Consider the following 19,842-nt stretch of genomic DNA (forward strand, 5'->3'; position numbering starts at 1 on the left):
GTGCTCTGCTCTTCTATAGAGGATAGAGCCAGCCAGCAGCTAAAAGAGCTGAGCCCTTTTCCTCCCAGGACATGTCTCATACCACACAGAGGCTTCCCTGCCTGGGACTATAGGCTTGAGGTCAAGGGCTGGACTAGCTGATCTTGGTCCTGACCATCTTGGGGATGGGCACTTCTCAGTGGTTAACAAATCTGACTAGGAACCATGAGGTCACAAGTTCGATCCCTGGCCTCGCTTAATGGGTTAAGGATCCGGCGTTGCTGTGAGCTGTGGTGTAGGTCCCAGAAGCGGCTCGGATCCCGTGTTGCTGTGGCTGTGGCTTTGGCTGGCAGCTACAGCTCTGATTAGACCCCTAGCCTGGGAACCTTCATATGCTGCGGGTACCGCCCTAGAAAAGGCAGAAAAGAAAAGAAAAAGAAAAAAAAAGCCACCATCCAGAGTGGGCAGGTTATGGGCTATGCAAGGAGCATTATTCTCTGGAATTTTTACATCATCTCTGACATACTGATTTCTGTTTTTACAGATGAAAGGATTAAGATTTGGGAAGGGCTTTTTTTTTTTTTTTTTTTTTTTTTAACTGTCTTGAGGTCCACCAAATTTAGGAAATATTCTAGTCTTCTGATCCCCAGCTTGCCAGAATCTGGGATTGACACAGCCCTTTTTCTGGACTCTGGGCAGCCACCTTCCTAAGCTCAGGAGAGGGGTTCAGTGTCATCTGGCTGGTTTTGAGGACTTTTGGTCCCCTCACAGCCTCTTGTTCTCCCCAGGAAACCTCTGAACTTCCAGAATCTCCCAGAACATCTGGACCAGCTGTTACGTGTGGACGATGAGGAGGAAGAGAGCCAGGGTACGTGACAGCTTCTGTGATGGGGAACCAGGCTGGGCCTGGGGGCTCAGCGCACTCTCTGTATCTGTCAGACCCTGTGCCTGGCCCGGCCCCACACCCTCCTCTCTCCTTTAAAGGACAGGTTGAAGGGCGACTTGGCCCATCCACTGTGGTCCTCGACCACACGGGTGGCTTCGAGGGGCTTCTTCTGGTGGATGATGACCTCTTGGGGGTAAGTGAGAGCAAGGCATGGGGTCCCCTCCCGATATGGGCCTGGTCTCTACCTCTCTTCATGGGGCCCATTGAGTCCCCAACCCCAAAACCCTCCTAGAGAGCCCTGAAACCCTCTTGGTGTGACCCCAGCCCCAAGGTCTTCCGAGCACAGCCATGAGCTCCTCCTATCATGTTCCTGGCCCAGAAGTCATCATGACACAGGCCCAGGCCCCCCCAGCCTGTTGAGGCACAGTGAGGTGTTGGCCATGACAGGCATTGCCACCAAGGCGAGCTGAGTTGGAGTGGGGCCCCCCCGGGGGGGGGTGCCCTGTGTGCCTGGGAGGAGGCTCACCGCCCTGCTCTCTACCTAGGTGATTGGACACAGCAACTTTGGTACTATCCGCTCCACCACATGCGTATACAAAGGTGAGACAGCGCTCCACTGTGGCCCCAGGCAGTTGGGAAGAGGTTTGAGGGCCCAGGCCAGAGGCAGGAAGCGGTCTTTGTTTCCCTCCTGGGCCTGATGAGGCTTTTTCCAGGAAAATGGGTCTACGAGGTGCTCATCTCCTCCCAGGGGCTCATGCAGATCGGCTGGTGCACGATCAACTGTCGCTTCAATCAGGAGGTCTGTGCGGGAGAGGGGGCTCCCAGGGAGACTGTCTGGCAGCAGGGCTCAGCACCTGCTGCCTGCCCCAGCACACATAGGTCCTAACCCCAGACAGTCCCCTGGAGGAGGAAAGTGTCCCACCCCATCCCAGAAAAACCCAGCCCCGAAAATGCCTTCACTGCTTCCCTCAGCACATTAGCCCTGTTCCGTAGAGCCATGCAGGTCTGAGGTTGGTGGCTGGACCTCACAGACATTTCTTCCTAGGAGGGCGTTGGAGATACACACAACTCCTATGCCTACGATGGCAACCGGGTCCGCAAGTGGAACGTGACCACGACGAACTATGGGAAGGTGAGGACTGGGCTCCGTGCAGCCCACCTGCCCTCTGTCCATCCCCACAGCTTGCAGGGAGCCGGTGGGCACTGGGTAGCCATGAGGAAATGTAGGGTACCAGGGAGGGGACAGGGAGTCGGGTCTTCTGTCCTGTGGCCAGTCTCCTCTGGGTGGCAGTGGAGATACAGCTGGAGAGGTGGGATGGGCAGGTTGCCAGGCATCTGCATATCTGTAAGGCCTCCTCCCCTGCAGGCGTGGGCGGCGGGGGACATCGTGAGCTGCCTGATCGACCTGGACGATGGCACTCTGTCTTTCTGCCTGTGAGTCTCCTGCCTCTGGCCATGGGCCTGGCCTCTGGGGCATCCCCAGGCTGCCCTGTAAGGGGGCCAGGCTGGCTTAGGTAGCCTGAGGGTGGGCAGTCCCAACAGAAGACTGCTCCCTGGTCCATTTTGGCCATATCCCTCTTTGCGCTGGCTCACAGGCCCTCCCTTCTGTTCCAGGAATGGTGTGTCACTAGGCACCGCCTTTGAGAACTTATCCAGGGGCCTGGGCATGGCCTACTTCCCAGCCATCAGCCTCTCCTTCAAGGAGTCTGTGGCCTTCAACTTTGGCAGCCGTCCCCTGCGATATCCTTTTGTGAAGAAGGCTGTGGGCTGCTTGATGCTCTTGAGAAAGCTGGGCCAGGGGGCTCCTGTTCCACCACCTCTGGGCTGGTAGCCGGCCCTGCTGCCATGAGGAGCAAGTAGGGTCCACCTTAGGTGGGTGCCGAGGACAGTTCTTAGACAGCACCCTTGTTAGGTGGGTACCATTGTTGTCTCCGTTGGACAGATGAAGAGCATGTCATGACAAGAGAAGTTTGACTCCATGGAGTAGTGAGAGGGTTGTGATGCAAACCAGGCAGTCAGGGCTCACAGCCCTGCCCAGGAGCCCAGGCCCACCTCACAGGGGTCTCAGTGGGAGGGGTGGGTGTTCTGAGCCTCAGATCAGGTGTTACCCACTTAACTCTGTGGCACCTACCCAGTGGCGGGCTACCGGCCCCTGCAAGACCCACCACGCGCCGATCTGGTGCGGGCACAGAAGTTGCTGGGCTGCTTCCAGGCAGTGCTCAGTGTGGAGCTGGACCCCACGGTGAGCCAGGGTCTGGGCAGGGGACTGGGAGATCTCTACAGCCCTTTGCCCCTCACCATCCTCTCCTCCCCCACACGCAGGAAGGGCAGCTGCTGGAGAAGGAAAGCTCTGAGTGGCAGTTGCAGGGCCAGCCCACCATCCTCCTCACACTGGCCCACATCTTCCATCGCTTCGCACCGCTCCTGGTGAGGGGACGTGAGGGAGGGAGGAGAAGAGGTAGGCCGCGGTAGAATACCCATTCTGGGGGCTGGGACGCTGAGGTGCACGCCGTCCAGCAGCATCACTGGGCAGGAGGGGACGCTTCCAGCTGCGGGCATGGGGGATGTACTAGAAAGAAGATGAAGGGCTGGTGACATCACAGTCCGAGGAACCATGTGCAGAACCCCAGAGGCAGTCCTGCACCTCGTAGGCTACACGGCAGCAGCCTTTCCTGTATCTCAGTCTGAAGGGCTCATCCATATCTTGGGGTTGTTTAAGGAAGCCGAAGAATCTGTGGCCTTGGCCACGTGCCAGGGCAGAGGTCCCTGAGTGGGACAGAAGGCCGCCTCCTTACTATTACCTACCCTTGGTGCAGCGCAAGGTGTACCTGGTGGAGGCCGTGCTCATGAGCTTTCTGCTGGGCATCGTGGAGGGGGGCACCCCTGCCCAGGCGCAGTCCATGGTGCACCAGGTCCTGGATCTCCTATGGCTCTTCATGGAGGTGAGGCTTCTGACTTCAGGTCAGGATGTCAGGCTCCACGGAGACAGGGGAGGCAAGGGGAGGGTGCTGGAGGGGGCCGCGCAGACGGCTATCCCTGGGCCCGCTTGCAGCAGGTCTGTGTGCAGCCTGGCCTCCCTCTTCCAGGACTACGAGGTGCAGGACTGCCTCAAGCAGTCGATGATGTCCCTGTTGCGGCTGTACCGGTTCTCGCCCATCGTCCCAGATCTGGGCCTGCAGGTGGGAGCTCCCACCCCTACCCTGAGCCCACTGGGCCTTGCCTGCCGACTCTGAGCCCCCTCTCCCTACAGATCCGCTACCTGCAGCTCACCATCGCCATCCTCAGCCACGAGAAGTCCCGCAAGTTTCTGCTTAGTAACGTCCTGTATCCTCCCGTTGCCGCCAGGCAGGCCAGACACATGGTGCTCTCTGGGGTCAGCAGGGGCTAGGGAGGGCCATATGCCTCTGGCCAGGGGTCCCCGAGCACCCACTATGCTAGTCGTGATTCTGGGACCTAGCCTTCCCAGCACACTTTCTACATAGCAGGGAAGGTAGAGCAAAGGATACAGGCTGGCTGGCCGGCCAGAGCAGGGGTTTCTAGATGGTTACAGCCTCTTGGGCTACACAGAGAGGTAGGTAGACTTCCAGGGCCTGCCTTCTTCAGCCAAAGCACTGCCCTTTTTTGTTTTGTTTTGCTTTTTTTCCCCATGGCTGCATCCACGGCATATGGAAGTTCCCAGGCCAGGGATTGAATCCGAGCTGCAGCTGTGGCAACACCAGGTCCTTAACCCACTGTGCAGGGCCGGGGATCGAACCAGTGTCTCCACAGCAACCCAAGCTGCTACAGTCAGATTCTTAACCAGCTGCACCACGGCGGAACTCCCAAAACCACTTTTGTCTGTGTTCCGCAGTTCCTAGAGATCTTTAAGGAGTCAGCTCTTCCTGTCTCCCAGATATATGGAGAACTACATGAATAGGAGGGAGAGTATGGCTTCGGCCCCTGGCTGGGCAGCCTGTGCTAGTAGCTGTCTTCTTGCTGTGGGTCTAAGCTTCTAGGAGGCAGAAACAAATGGAGAGGCTGCCAGGCCCTCTCTCCACCTGGTTGCAGTCATCTTCCTGTGGCAGGCCTTGATCGTGCACTTGTTGGACTTGGGTTTGGTGGGTTGAACAGACACATATCTTCCTCAGGGCTCCCAGTCAGGAGACAGGCACACAGCAGCAATGGCACCCTGAGGAGTGAGAGAGCTGGGGTGGGCAAGTTTCAGGAGGGCTCCCCTGGGAGGACTCATGAGGGTGTACAGGGTAACCTGCAGTGAGCGGAGCTCTGCCTTGACAACCACCAGCTTCGACGTGCTCCGATCCGTTGTCTTCTTTTACATCAAGAGCCCCCTGCGTGTGGAGGAGGCTGGTCTACAGGAGCTCATCCCCACCACCTGGTGGCCCCACCGCTCTGGCAGGGAGGTGGGTGGCGGTCACAGCAAGGACTGGCCTGCGGTGTCTGTGCCTCCTGGCACTTAGCATGCGAGTTCCCTTCCTGGGCTGGGGTGGGAGTAGGGACTTTGAAGTAGACCTGGGAAGTCCTGGACAAATCTTGCTGTCTTCCATCACCCCTACCCCTGCGCCTGCCCCTGCCCAGGGCAAAGAGAGTAAGGAGGTGAAGGATGAGACCTCTGAGGAGCGGCTCCGGCGTCGCGCATATGAACGGGGCTGCCAGAGGCTCAAGAAGCGCATCGAAGGTCGGCCCCCATGCTTGGGCACTGGGTAGGGGGTGGAGGATTTGCCTGTGTTTTCCCTGGGGGTAGGGGTGCTTGAGAGTGACCATGGTTAGGTTGGACCCAGGGAACCCTGGTCATGGAGCCCTGATTCCAACCTGCTCCCCCTTCCTGTCCCTGGGAGCCTGAGGGCAAGGGCCCGCCTGAGGAGGGCTGATGTGTTCCCCACCCACCTCAGTGGTGGAAGAACTGCAGGTCCAGATCCTGAAGCTGCTGCTGAACAATAAAGATGACAATGGGGTGAGTGACTCTCAGGCCTTAACGTGGGTCCCTGGCAGTAAGGGGTGCCAGACTGGGCCTGGAGACAGAGGGCAAGGCTGGCTCGGATCCCTGTGGTAGGGTGCAGACTGAGGCATGAGACAACCAGTCCAGTCTGTGCTCGGCTCACCCGAGCCCTGACTTTCCTTCCTCTGAAGGGTGAAGCTTCTAGGTACATCTTCCTGACCAAGTTCCGAAAGTTTCTGCAGGAGAATGCCAGCAGCCGGGGGGTAGGTGTCCCCAGGCCAGCCCACCGTAGACCCTTGGCTGTGTTGCAGCCTTTGCACCCAGGCTTTTGGCAGCTGGCCCTGCTCCCCGACTCAACCCAGGGTCCTGGGGCAGGGTCTTGGATAAGGAACCGGCTGGCCTCCAGCTGCACAAATGCATGTTTTACGCCCTGTGCCTGCAGAATATGCCCATGCTCTGCCCCCCCGAGTACATGGTCTGCTTCTTACACCGGTTGATCTCGGCCCTGCGCTACTATTGGGATGAATACAAAGCTTCGAACCCACGTGCCTCCTTCAGCGAGGGTGAGTGCGGCCAGGGCCTGGAGTTGTAGAGGCTGGGCAGGGCCAGGTACACTGCAGCCCCTAGGAGTGGAGTGTGGAGTGTTGGCCAAGGGTGGGGGTGGGGGAGCCGCCCCCACCACCTGCCTAATTGAGTCCTACCCACTGGGGCATAGGAGCCCTGCACTCTAGGACCTCCCGGCCCGTGTTTGCTCTGACAGTCTGCACGGATTCCTGTTCTGTACAGGCCCCTTTCCTCAGTCCTTGCCTGCCCAGCCCTCTGTGCATCCTTTTAATGGGGAAGCCTCAGGTGGCCTCTCAGGTGCTGGGGGCCATGTGTTTGTGTGGGACCGAGTCCTCAAGAGTCAGTGGGCACAGCCTGGATGAGAGGCTCTCCGATGGGGCCAGGTTATGGCTTTCTCTGATTCTCCCCTGGGCGATCCACAGCCAAGAATTCCGCCATCCATTGCAAGTTGTGCAGTTGCTGGCATTGACCTGAAATGGTGGAGGGGTTGGTAGGGGAAACCTGTTCAGGTCGGTGGCCTAGGCTGTGGTTCTGCTGGGCTCTGACTGCTGGCCTGGCCTCCCAACTCCTCGTAGAGGCCTACATCCCACCCCAGGTCTTCTATAATGGCAAGGTGGACTACTTTGATCTGCAGCGCCTTGGAGGCCTCCTGTCCCACCTTCGGAAGACCCTCAAAGGTGCGTGCTAGCCTGTGGACAGTGAGCAGGGTTAGGAGGCAGTACCTGATCCACCTCCGCCGTGGCTGCACTGTGCCCACCAGAGGGCGCCCCAGTCTCGGCCTGCTCTGCATCCAGACTTGGGTCCAACTATTCCTTTCCTCGTGCAACTACCTCAGAGGAGGTCTGGGAGTCCTGTAATGAAACAGGGGATGGGTGTGCTGATGGAGGAGGGAACCATGGGATCCTGGTGAGGGGGCGGGGGTTGGGGGTGTACATTTGCTGCCTGAGCTGCTTTCAAGGATGAGCACAAGTGGCCACAATTCAAAAGGCTGAGAGCACATGGTAGAAATGACAGGGATGCCAGCAGCAGCCCAGTGTGACCCGGAGGCTGAAAGCAGCCAGTGTGCCAGAGAGGAAAATGAGAGGCTGGGAGTGATGGGAAGTGAGGCCAGGGAGTCTTGGGGGCAGAGTCTGAGGGTTTTGTGGGCTGCAGAGTGGCTATTAGGCTCCTTTTAGGGGCAGGGGTAGCTTTGGATGGTCCTGAGGCAAGGGAGTCAGGTCAGGGGCCTGTGTCATAAGAAGCTTACTTTGGCTGCTGTGGTTTGGAGGGTGGACTGCAAGGACCAAAAAAGGAGATAAACGAGTTGTTGAGGCAACAGAGGAGGTGGGATGGGCACCTCCCACTGGGGTCAAGGATGACCCCAGGCTTCTGGCAAGAGGCTGTGGGGATGTGGCACCATCAGGAAGAAGAGCTTCAGGAAAAGGTCAGGTTTGCTCTGTTGGAAGTGCAGTCAGAACCGAGGCCTGAGCTGGTATGTTCAGCTGTCAGCATAGAGGTGGAGACAAGCCTGTGGCAAGGCCTGGACCCACTGAGGAGTGTGCACAGTGAGACGAGGAGAGGCCTTGGCAGCTCTGGGTCTCCTTTTATTTGTGGAGCAGGACAAAGAAGGAAGCAATGGAGCAGTCAGAGAAGCAGGGGAGCCCTGGAGAGAGTGAGGTCACGGAAATGAAGACAGGGAGTGAGGGCATGTGACGGGGAGCACCTTCTGCTGTCCTCAAAGGATTTGCCCTATGAGATATAGGGCCTTGGGGTGCAGAGCAAAGGCTGGGTTGGAGTAGGTGGAGGACAGAGTGCAGACACAGGGGTAAATGGGGCCTCGCAGTTCTCCTGCCCGGCTAGCTGGCGCCCTCTTCCTTTCCTGAGCGGTTCCATCTCTGACCCTCCTTGGCCTGAGATTCCTCCTGCCATTCTTCCTAGACGACCTTGCCTCCAAGGCCAACATCTTGATCGACCCGCTGGAGCTCCAGGCGGCCACCATGGATGACCTGGATGAGGATGAGGAGCCAGCCCCCGCTGCGGCCCAGGTGCCGCGGTAGGGGCAGGCAGGGGGCTTTGTGTTGGGCTGTCCCTCTATCCTGAGGGCAGGGTTGTCACACAGGGCATCTGTCCCTCCATGCAGGCAAGGAGCCTCTCACTAGGCAGGGTCCCTTGCTGTGGGTGGAGGCAGAAACTGATGGGTGTGATAGGGAGCACCTCCTGCTCCAGAGTCCCTGAGAGACACAGGGCCTTGGGGTCCAGAGTGAAGGCTGGGTTGGAGTAGGTGGAGGGGTAGATGGGGCCCTCCAGACCTACTGCCCAGCCAACCGCTGCCCTCCCAAGGCCCCACTCCCCCAGCCCCACGAATCAGGGGAGCCCGAAGTGGGCCTGGGTCCCGGGGAGCTGAGTGGCGCCTGGCCTCTTCTCTCCACCACAGCGCCCCATGCAGGCCCTGGCCGTGGGGGGCGCGCTGCCCCTGCCTCGGCCCGGCTGGCTCAGTTCTCCAACCCTGGGGCGAGCCAACCGCTTCCTCAGCACAGCAGCTGTGAGCCTGATGACCCCACGGCGGCCTCTGAGTACCTCGGAGAAAGTGAAGGTCCGCACACTGAGCGCTGAACAGAGGACCCGTGAGGACAGTAGGTGCCAGGCAGGGCCAGGCCTGGCCCTGAGGGATCCCCTTGTCTCCCGTACAGCTCCCCACCTGGGCAAAGCCAAACACACCCCATCCCCTCCTGCTTCTGTGTCCTGGCATTAGCTCAAGGGCTTGGGAAGTGCACTCTGAGGGCAGGAAATCGATGCTACAGAAATAGGTCTTGGAGCGCAGGACCTTCCCCGCCCCTCCCCACCAGTGTTCTCCCTGCAGGTCTCTCTTTGGGCCCAGGCAGGGGAAAGGGCTCACTTTTCCTGCTGAAGCCCACCCTGACTCTGTAGACTCAGAATAATTGGAATGGTCATGACCCTGACTGTCCCCTTCCCCTGCTCCCTAGTCGAGGGCAGCCACTGGAACGAGGGCCTGCTGCTCGGGCGGCCCCCTGAGGAGCCTGAGCAGCCCCTCACCGAGAACTCCCTGCTGGAGGTCCTAGATGGTGCCATCATGATGTACAACCTCAGCGTTCACCAGCAGCTGGGCAAGGTCTCACAGCGGCGGTCCATGCTTGTGTTACATGTTCTGCATGGGTGGATACCTGTGTGCATGCGCCCACGTGTGCAGGGGTGCCCGGGTGGGACTGTGTGTGGCACATATGCTGCAGCATCACTAGTCTCTTCCAGTGCCCTTTGGACCTGACCTGGTTGACTAGTGGGAGGGGGCTCTCCCGGGCCTAAGGTTAAGCGTTTGGTGGGGCTGGAGTCCAGGCCAGATCTGGAGAAACCTGCGTGAAGTGCCCGAGGGTAACCCTGGTGTCTGGTACTCTAGATGGTGGGTGTATCCGATGACGTCAATGAGTATGCGATGGCCCTGAGGGACACAGAAGACAAGCTCCGCCGGTGCCCCAAGCGGGTAAGTTGGGCGGCAGGTGGGTCTCTCAGAGGGTGGAGTGTTGAAGAGGGCAACCTAGTCACCTGGGTTCCCCAGGGAGCCCTTGAGGGGAATCTGCTGTCCTGCCCCTGCCTCTGGGGGTTGCCTAGCAGTTCTCCTTGTCCCCACCCCTGCCCTGGCCAAACCACGTTAGACCAGGGCCAAGCACGACCTGAGCCCCGTCAGCCAGCCGTTGTCTGTGCCAAGGTGCCCCATGTCCCCCCCACCCCCCACCCCCGAGTGCCCACCACTAAGTGCTGACGCACACTCACTCTCCTCATCAATTATGGATTTGACCCTGAGTGCTTCCTCGGCCTCTTGCAGAGTCAGCAGGAAGCAGGGTCTGCCTCCTTGCCTCCCCAGAGTAGCTCTGCTGAAGCTCTCCAGCCTGGGGAGTAGAGCCAAGTTTGCCTGGTCTGGACTTCCCTGGCAGCCCCTGGCCCCCACCTGTCTGTCCACAGAGGCCTGCACTTGGCCAGGGCAAGAGCACCCAGAGCTACACTTCCAGCCTAGAGTCCCTGGGGTGTCCCAGCTGGGGGCACGCGCATACACACACACTCCTCTGCTACCTCTCACTCCCAAGCCCTGAGGGGCACCTGTGGCCCTGTCTTGCTCAGGCTCACCAGCGGTTCAGAGGCTGAGGAGGATTTTGAAAAGTGGAGCTGGGTCTGCCCAACCCTGTGCCTGCCCCAGAGTCCAGTGGGGCCCTCGCAAGGCTGCGTGAGTCTGGGCATGGCACCGTGTCCTGACTGTTCTCCCTTCTCCTTGGGTGGCAGAGGAAGGACATCCTTGCAGAGTTGACAAAGAGCCAGAAAGTTTTCTCAGAAAAGCTGGATCACCTGAGTCGCCGTCTTGCCTGGGTCCATGCCACCGTCTACTCCCAGGTGAGCGGCTGTGGCCTTGGCCAGCAGCTGTGCCCTCCTTGGGCTCATGGACTGATCATACCTGGGGCAGAGTTGTGCTGACCCCTCAATGCTCTCTACCCCATCTCACCCCTGGCCTTTGGCACACACATGCCCCCTCCCTGCTCCTCATCCTGTCTCCCACCCAGTGCCACATCCCTTGAACTTGTCCTGTCCCACAAACTTAAGTAGATGCCATCTGTATACCTCAGTTCCCTGTGCAGCTCAGAAATCCTCCCTTTGAGGAACAGTCTGTCTCTACCCTTCTTCGCTGCCCCTCTGTCAGTGCAGCAGGGGCCCCATGGCCTCTCCCAAGCCTCATCTGCACTCTGCATCTGCTTCTCTCTGATTCACCTCCCACTTTTGAGGCCACTGACTGCTTCTCTCCTCACTTAACTCATTTACTCGTTCATTTAATAATGTGCCCAGGAGTTCCCATTGTGGCTCAGCAGAAATGAATCTGACTAGTATCCATGAGGATGCAGGTTCGATCCCTGGCCTCTCTCAGTGGGTTAAAGACCCAGCGTTGCCATGAGCTGTGGTGTAGGTCGCAGACACAGCTCAGATCCCCTGTTGCTGTGGTTGTGGTGTAGGCCGGAGGCTACAGCTCGGATTCAACCCCTAGCCTAGAAACCTCCATATGCTGCAGCTGCGGCCCTGAAAAGACAAAAGTAAAATAAAATAAAATGTGATAAAATATACATTACATAAAGTTTACTCTCTTAACCATTTTTTAAATTGTGGGTAAAATACAAGATGTAACTTTTAAATGTGCAGCTCAGTGGTATTAAGTACATTCACATTGTTGTCTCACTAATCTCCAGAACTCATCTCCCCCAACTGAACTTAAACCCACTAACTCCCCTTTCCCCCATCACCTCAGTGACTGACAACCACCATTCTACTTCCTTTTTCTATGGATTTGATTAGGTACTTCATATAAGTGGAATTTTGTTTGTTTGTTTTTTGTCTTTTCTCTCTTTTTTTTTTTTTTTTTTTTTTTTAGGGCCGCACCCGAGGTATATGGAGGTTCCCAGGCTAGGGGTCTAATTGGAGTTAGAGCTGCCAGTCTCCACCACAGCCACAGCAATGCCAGATCCGAGCTGCATCTGTGACCTACACCACAGCTCACGGCAACGCCAGATCTTTAACCCACCGAGCAAGGGCAGGGATTGAATCCACAACCTCATGGTTCCTAGTCAGATTCATTTCTGCTGCACCACAATGGAAACTCCTAAGTGGAATTTTTCTCACTGGCTTATTCTATCCAGTAATGTTCTCAGGGTTCATCTGTGTTGCAGCACGTGTCAGGATTTCTTTTCTTTTTCTTTCTTTCTTTCTTTCTTTTTTTTTTTTTTTCTGCTTTTTAGGGCCATGCCTGCAGCATATGGAGGTTCCCAGGCTAGGGGTCTAATCAGAGTTATAGCCGCCGGCCTACACCAGAGCCACAGCAACACGGGATCCGAGCCGCGTCTGCAACCTACACCACAGCCACAGCAATGCCAGATCCTTAACCCACCGAGCGAGGCCAGGGATCAAACCCACAAACTCGTGGTTCCTAGTCAGATTCGTTTCCACTGCACCACAATGGGAACTCCAGGATTTCTTTTCAAGGCTGAATAATAGTCCATTGCATGTATGTATATAGCACGTTTTGTTCATCCATTTATCCATCCATGGACTCTTGGATTGCTTCCATGTTTTTGTCTATTGTGTATAATGCTGCTATAAACATGGGTATGGGAATGCCTTTTCAAGATCTTGTTTTCAGTTTTTGGGGTGTATATCTAGAAGTGAAATTGCTGGATCATATGGTAACTCTATTTTTAACTTTTTGAGGAACTGCCAAATTGCTTTCCACAGTGGCTGCACCATTCCCACCAGTCTGACACAGGGTGCTAATTTCTGCCCATCCTTGCCAACACTTGCTATTCAAAAAAATTTTTTATTAATAGCCTAATCTGTGTGAAATGGTATCTTATTATGGTTTTGATTTGCATTTTCCTAGTGATTGGGAATGTTGAGTATCTTTTCATATGCTTATTGGCCATTCATGTATCCTTTTTTGGAGAAATGTCTCTTCAAATCCATTTGCCCATTTTTTAATCTGATTGTTTGGTTTTTTTTGTTTGTTTTGATTTGTAGGAGTTCTTTATGTATTCTGGATATTAACCCATCAGGTTCAATTTATAAATATTTTCTCCCATTCTGTTGGTTGCTTTTTCACTCTGTTGATTGTGTCATTTGATGTACATTTTTTAGTTTTGATGAAGTTGGAGTTCCTGTCATGGCTCAGTGGAAACAAATCTGACTAGTAACCATGAGGATGCGGGTTCCACCCCTGACCTCGCTCAGTGGGTAAAGGATCTGGCGTTGCTGTGGTTGTGGTATAGGCAGTTGTAGCTCCGATTTGACCCCTTGCCTGGAAACCTACATATGTTCTGGGTGTGGCCCTAAAAAGATAAAATTTTTGATGAAGTCCAACTTACGTATTTTTTTCTTTTCTTGCCTGATGCTTTTGTTGTGATATTCAAGAAATCATTATCAAATCCAAGGTCATGAAGTTTTTCCCCTAAGTTTTCTTCTAAGAATACTATAGTTTGTTAGCTCTTAAGTTTAGGTCTGTGATCCATTTGAGTTAACTTTTGTGTATGATGTGAAGTAATGGTCGGACTTCATTCTTTTATATGTGGATATCCAGTTTTCCCAGCATCGTTTACCAAAAAGACTGAATGGTCTTGGCACCCTTGTCAAAAATCATTTGCCCATTTTTTTGTTTGTTTGTTTGCTTCCCCCCCCCATGCCATTGGTCTGTATGTCTGTGTTTATGCCAGTACCACACTGTTTTGATTACCATAGCTTTGCAATAAATCTTGAAGGAAGTGTGAGATCTGCAACTTTGTTCTATTTCAAGATTGTTTTGGCTACTTGGGGTCCCTTGAGATTTGATAATCTGAAAAAAAAAAAAAGCCACTGAGAGTTTGATAGAAATTGCATTGAAACTATAGATTGTTTTGAGTAGTATTGACAATTAACAATATTGAGGGATTTCCCTTCATGGCTTAGTGGTTAACGAATCCAACTAGAAACCATGAGGTTGCAGGTTTGATCCCTGGCCTCCCTCAGTGGGTTAAGGATCTGGCTTTGCCGTGAGCTGTGGTGTAGGTCGAAGACGCGGCTCGGATCCTGAGTTGCTGTGGCTCTGGTGTAGGCTGATGGCGACAGCTCCGATTAGACCCCTAGCCTGGGAACCTCCATATGCCATGGGTACAGCCCTAGAAAAGACAAAAAGACCAAAAAAAACCCTCCAATATTAAGTGTTCCAGTCCATGAACATGCGATGTCTTTCCATTTGTCCCTTTTTAAATTTCTTTGAGCAAAATTTTGTAGTTTTCAGCATGTCGGTGTTTCATCTTTTTGGTTAAATTTATACCTATTATTATTTTTTTTTTGATGCTAAGGCAAATAGAATTATTTCCTCAGTTTCCTTTTTAGATTATTGTTTGCATATAGAAATGAAATTGATATTTTTGTCTTTTTTAGGGCTGCACCTGCAGCATATAGAGGTTCCCGGGCTAGGGGTTGAATCAGAGCTGTAGCCACTGGCTTATACCACAGCCGAAGCAATGTCAGATCGGCCTACACCACAGCTCGTGGCAAGGCTGGATCTTTAACCCACTGAGCGAGGCCAGGGATTGAACCTGCGTCCTCATGGATGCTAGTGAAATTTGTTTCTGCTGTGCCATGATGGGAACTCCTGCAATTGATTTTTATGTATTGATTTTTTAAATTTCCTGAATTCCTTTATTAATTTGAACAGTTCTTTTGTGGGATCCCTTTTTTTTCTTTTAAAGTATAGTTGATTTGTGATGTGCCAATTTCTGCTGTACAGCAAAGTGAGTCATACATATAGACGTTTCTTAAGTAATATTTTCCGTTATGGTCTCTCCCAGGAGATTGGATCTAGTTCCCTGTGCTATATAGTAAGACCTTGTTGCTTATTCATTCTAAATGAATACTTTCTATCCCACTAACCCCAAACTCCTAATCCATGGCACTCCTTCCCCTCTCCCCCTTGGCAACCACAAGTCTGTTCTGTATGTCTGCGAGTCTCTATTTTGTAGATAGGTTCACTTGTGCCATATTTTAGAATCTATATATAAGTATATAAGTGATATCATATTGTTTTTGTCTTTCTTTTTCTGATTTCACTTAGTATAATAGTCTCTAGTTGCATCCATGTTGTTGTGAATGGCATTTTTTTTTTAATGGCAGAGTAGTATTACATTGTACATATGTACCGCATTTTCTTTTCTTTCTTTTTTTTTGTCTTTTCAGGGCCGTACCCATGGCATATGTGGGTTCCCAGGCTAAGGGTCCAATCGGAGCTGTAGCTGCCAGCCTACACCAGAGTCACAGCAATGCGGGATCCGAGACGCATCTGCTACCTACACCACAGCTCATGGCAATACTGGATCCTTAACCCACTGAATGAGGCCCGGGTCGAACCTGCCACCTCATGGTTCCTAGTCAGATTTGTTTCCGCTGCACCATGATGGGAACTCCAGCTGTCTCACATCTTTTAAATCCATTCATCTGTTGATGGACATTTAGGTTGTTCGCATGTCTTGGCTGTTGTGAATAGTTCTGGAGTTCTCTTGTGGTACAGCAAGTTAGGGATACAGTGCTATCACTGAGTGACTTAGGTTGCTGCTGTGGCAGGGGTTCAGTCCTTGGCCCAGGAACTTCCATATGCCACAGGTGCAGCCCCTCCCCCCAAAAAAGGAAGATACTGTGAATAGTGCTGATATGAGCATAGGGGCTGCATGTATTGTTCCGAATTATAGTTTTGTCTGGATATATCCTGAGGAGTAAGATTACTAGATCGTATTTTTAGTTTTCAGAGGAGCTTCCTTTGTTTTCTGGGTTTTTTTTTATGGTCACACCCATGGCATGTGGGAGTTCCCCAGCCAGGGATTGAATCCATGCTACATCTGCAGCAATGCTGGATCCTTTAACCCACTGCACCCGCCAGGAATCAAACCCGCACCTCCACAGTGGCCTGAACCACTGCAGTCAGATTCTTAACCCACTGTGCCACAGTGGGAACTTCTTTATACTGTTTTCCATAGTGGTTGTACCAATTTACATTCCCACCAAAAGCGTGGGAGGGTTCCCTTTTCCCCACACCCTCTCCAGCGTTTGTTATTTGTAGACCATTACTATGATGGCCATTCTGTCTAGTGTGAGGTGGTACCTCACTGTAGTTTTGCGATTTGCTGTTCTCTAACAATTAGCAGTGTTGAACGTCTTTCACGTGCCTGCTGGCCATCCATATGTCTTCTTTGGAGAAACTTCTGGTTAGTTTTCTGCCCATTTTTCAACTGGACTGTTTGTTTTTTGTTGTTGAGTTGTATGAGCTGTTTGTATATTTTGGAGATTAAACGCTTCTGGGTTGCATCATTTGCAAATATTTTCTTCTAATCTGTAGGTTCTCTTTTTTGTTTATGGTTTCCTTTGCTGTGCAAATGCTTGTAAGTTTAATTAGGTCCCACTTGTTTATTTTTATTTTTGTTTCTTTTTGTGGAATCTTTAGGGTGTTTGTTCTCTGTATGAGATCATGTCATTTGCAAACAGATAATTTTACTCCCTCCTTTCTAATGTATATGCTTTTTACTACTTTTTCTTTCCTAATTCCGGCTAGAACTCCCAATACTGTATTGAAAGAAGTGGTGAAAGCAGATAGCCTTGTCTTGTTCTTGAGCTTAGTGGGAAGCCTATCATTCTTTGACCATTAAGTATGATGTTAGCTGTGAACCTTTCACACTGCAGCCTCTATCATGTTGAACTGCCTTTTTTGCTTCTGCATCTTAAGTGCTTACACTTTTGCCTCCTGCTCATTTAGTTTCTCCCATTAGTAAAAGTCCCTGGTGCCTTTCCCTGACTCTGCATCTGCTCACAGCACCCACTCTCTCCCTTCCTTGTGACTTGCCTTCCTCATCTTCCCTCACTCGTGGCCCAGCTCAGGCTCCTCTGCTTCTCTGAGAGTCTTGCAGCGTGTCTGTTGAGCTCCCCCCTCCCTTTGTGGACACACCTCCTCTCCCATTACAGTGGCCCTTGGCCATCCCCTCCTCAGATTCTTGGCCTTCTGGTGCCGGCTTCCCGCAGGCCTCCTGGCCCATGGCCCTTGTGCACACCTGGGCTCAGGCCCACTCTGATTTCTTGCTTACATCTTCCCAGGCTCCCAGGTTTGAGATCACATCAGAGAGTTGGTGGAAAGTGCAGATGCTTTTTAAGAGATGTGGGTGCTCTGGGCCTGGACTGGGGTCTAGGGCCTCATTCTTGTTGGTGACCCCTCCTGGGCCCTTATGTGGGATCCTGATAGACTGTCTAGAAACCATACAGTGTGGAACAGTGCCCTTGGCAGGTTTTATCTGCTTATTGTGGCCTCTGTTCCACCAGCGGGCACGCTGCCTCTGGATTTCACAGCACCTTCTCCTTTGAGCTCCAGACCAAATTTATACTTGCCTCCTCAACATCACTGCTTTGGGGCAGCTAGGCACCTCATGCCTCCCATGTCCTAAGCCACATCCCCTCTGCCCCTCATCAGGCCTGCTTCTCCTCCAGGCCTGTGACCTCCACGGAGACCCCATCCCCTTTCTGAAATGTGGGCCCCACTCTTGTGGTAACCGTTCCCTTGCCCCAGCAGCCCAGTGGTGCATCCCCATTCCTGGACACCCCATCCCTCTGCTGTCTCAGGCCCAGATGAGGCTGTAGCTTTGTCACTGCCTTGTCCTCACTTGCCCCTGCAGCCCCTTCTGATCTGGGCAGTGTTGCAACCCAGGCTTCTGGTCATACAGTACCTTCTTGATTAAAAACTTGTGTGTCTTACAGATATGCAAACCAGAGTTCTGGTTTATTCCAGGTGGTAGTGCTGCCCTGTCCAGGCTGGGTGGCTCTTCTTGATCCCCCAGTGTGGTACTCAATCACCCCTACCTGTGCCACTGCTCCTGCTTCCTAGAATCCAGTTCTTAGTTCTCATGGCATGTTCCTGGGAGGCCTTTGCTAATCCCCAGACTGGGCCATGCCCCCATGACCTTTCCCCTCAACAGCCCCCCTCGCCCTGTGTGCCTCCCGCAGGAGAAGATGCAGGACATCTATTGGCTGCTGCGTGTCTGCCTGCGGACCATTGAGCATGGCGACCGCACGGGTCCTCTCTTTGCCTTCATGCCTGAGTTCTACCTCAGTGTGGCCATCAACAGCTACAGCGCTCTCAAGAATTACTTTGGCCCTGTACACAGCATGGAGGAGCTCACAGGTGATGGGCCGTTCAGCCTGGGAAGGGACAGAAAAGGGGGCCTTTGGATTGAACCCCCGTGGCCCGGCAGCACACATGCACTTGGGGAGTAAGAAGGCAGCTCCTACTCTGCTCTGCAGCATCATGCAAGCACTTGCAAAAGTCCCACATGGTGGTGAGCTCTGCCCTAGTACTGGCAGCCTAGCACTTGCAGCTTCTCTCTGGTGTGGGAGGAAAAGAGGCAGAATGGAGTACAGGGTGTGGGGATACCTGCCGCCTGCCCCACCCTGGCTTTGACTTGCTTCTTGGTGCTGCTGTGTGGCCCAGGAGCCAGCTGGCCTCTTGCCCTGCCATCCTGACACTGGCCATGGGGTGTGGCATCCCATGCAGGGCCAGAGTCGTTTCTCTTTGCAGACCACAGCAAGGAGGTGGGGCGGTGGGGGAGGGGGCTAGGGGCTACTGGTGGCCCCCTAGGAGTCTGGGCTTCTTGCAGACCACTGGTTCCAAGCTGGGCTCAGCAGTTTATATCTGGATTAGGCTGTGCGCTGTCAGGCCCCTGGCCTGTTCCCTGCTTAGGTAAAGCCTTTGTCCTCAGAGGTGGAGCTGAGGGTGCCCAGGGGACTGTGGGCACTGAGATGGGTTTGAGGCCAGGCAGGAGTCTTGCCAGAACCTACCCCAACCCCCGCAGTGAGTCTCTGACTTAGTCTCTTACCAACTGTTCCTGAACACCTTGCCTCAAGTCCCCACATGCCGGCTTGGCCGTGGAGCCTGCTACCCAGGCCAGCCCAGCAAGGGGTGTGCTGCCTCTGGAGTCCACACTCCCAGTCAGCTGCTCCTACTCCCCTACCCTGCAGGCTATGAAGAGACCCTGACCCGCCTGGCTGCCATCCTTGCCAAGCACTTTGCTGACACACGCATCGTGGGCACTGGTGAGGCGCCCTCCAGAGGGCTCAGGGGGACAGGGATGGGATGGCACCTCTGGCTGGCTGTTTTCTGTGCAGAATGCCAACCAGGTGGGCAGGAGGCATGGGTATCCGGGGTCATGCCAGGCACCTGCTGAGGTGTGGCCTGTCCCGGCAGACATCCGTGACTCACTGATGCAGGCCCTGGCCAGCTATGTGTGCTACCCAAACTCCCTGCGGGCCGTGGAGCGGATCCCTGAGGAGCAGTGAGTGGGGGTCTGGGGCAGGGGGGCACGCACTGTGCCCTGCGTGGCGCTAGCCTCACCCCATGCCTACCACCCATTGCCCTCGCAGACGCATTGCCATGGTGAGGAGCCTCCTGGCTCCCTATGAGCAGCGGCCCTGGGCCCAGACCAACTGGATCCTGGTGCGGCTCTGGAGGGTAAGCCTGGCTGGAGGGGAGGTGAGGGGACATGGCTGAGACTGGCTGGAGGGGGGCATTACTTGCCCAATTAACCATCCCCACCCTACCCCCGCCCAGGGCTGTGGGTTCGGGTACCGCTATACACGGCTGCCACACCTGCTGAAAACCAAACCTGAGGACGCCAATTTGCCCAGCCTCCAGAGTGAGTATCCAGGTTTGGTAGGCTGGGGGCCCTCGCCCACTGCTTTTTTGGGTCCTCAGACTTTCCCACTTCATCCAGCCCCAGTCCTGCCCTGACGTTGGGCCCCAAACTCCCTGTCTGTCCCCTGGGGTTTCTGTTTTCTTGCTTGCTCCCAGTCCAAGGACACTGGGACTGTTCCTCATTGCTGTCCAGTCCCATGTGTGCCCTTTGGTCCTGAACACTCTGTGTGGGTTACTACAGTGAAAAGGGGAAGCAGC

The 19,842-nt window shown here is 54.1% G+C and overlaps 1 protein-coding gene across 50 annotated transcripts in view; it reads left to right on the plus strand.

Moving 5' to 3' along the window:
- RNF123 (ring finger protein 123) overlaps positions 1-19,842 on the plus strand; it is a 33,104-nt gene that overhangs the window by 6,640 nt on the left and 6,622 nt on the right. For 24 of the 50 annotated variants that reach the window (XM_084988194.1, XM_084988191.1, XM_084988196.1 and 21 more), the window contains 28 exons: positions 768-847; positions 964-1,058; positions 1,411-1,465; positions 1,579-1,664; positions 1,911-1,997; positions 2,232-2,299; positions 2,480-2,605; positions 2,993-3,107; positions 3,188-3,292; positions 3,682-3,807; positions 3,952-4,044; positions 4,116-4,189; positions 5,148-5,265; positions 5,441-5,540; positions 5,755-5,816; positions 5,993-6,064; positions 6,244-6,364; positions 6,941-7,042; positions 8,283-8,389; positions 8,779-8,977; positions 9,329-9,474; positions 9,757-9,840; positions 10,635-10,742; positions 17,901-18,078; positions 18,912-18,986; positions 19,138-19,225; positions 19,314-19,401; positions 19,501-19,585. In XM_084988194.1, the coding sequence (XP_084844320.1) occupies positions 768-847; positions 964-1,058; positions 1,411-1,465; positions 1,579-1,664; positions 1,911-1,997; positions 2,232-2,299; positions 2,480-2,605; positions 2,993-3,107; positions 3,188-3,292; positions 3,682-3,807; positions 3,952-4,044; positions 4,116-4,189; positions 5,148-5,265; positions 5,441-5,540; positions 5,755-5,816; positions 5,993-6,064; positions 6,244-6,364; positions 6,941-7,042; positions 8,283-8,389; positions 8,779-8,977; positions 9,329-9,474; positions 9,757-9,840; positions 10,635-10,742; positions 17,901-18,078; positions 18,912-18,986; positions 19,138-19,225; positions 19,314-19,401; positions 19,501-19,585 (2,843 nt within the window). Of the gene's footprint in view, positions 1-767; positions 848-963; positions 1,059-1,410; positions 1,466-1,578; positions 1,665-1,910; positions 1,998-2,231; positions 2,300-2,479; positions 2,606-2,992; positions 3,108-3,187; positions 3,293-3,681; positions 3,808-3,951; positions 4,045-4,115; positions 4,190-5,147; positions 5,266-5,440; positions 5,541-5,754; positions 5,817-5,992; positions 6,065-6,243; positions 6,365-6,940; positions 7,043-8,282; positions 8,398-8,778; positions 8,978-9,328; positions 9,475-9,756; positions 9,841-10,634; positions 10,743-17,900; positions 18,079-18,911; positions 18,987-19,137; positions 19,226-19,313; positions 19,402-19,500; positions 19,586-19,842 lie in introns of those variants that run through there. The other 26 variants (XR_014823033.1, XR_014823032.1, XR_014823031.1 and 23 more) reach the window with 6 other exon arrangements.

The sequence above is a fragment of the Sus scrofa genome, chromosome 13 (genome assembly GCF_054392235.1).
Source record: "Sus scrofa isolate SSC_HxYL_T2T_F1_AM1 chromosome 13, Sscrofa_HxYL_maternal_Yorkshire_Landrace_v2.0, whole genome shotgun sequence".
NCBI lineage: Eukaryota > Metazoa > Chordata > Mammalia > Artiodactyla > Suidae > Sus > Sus scrofa.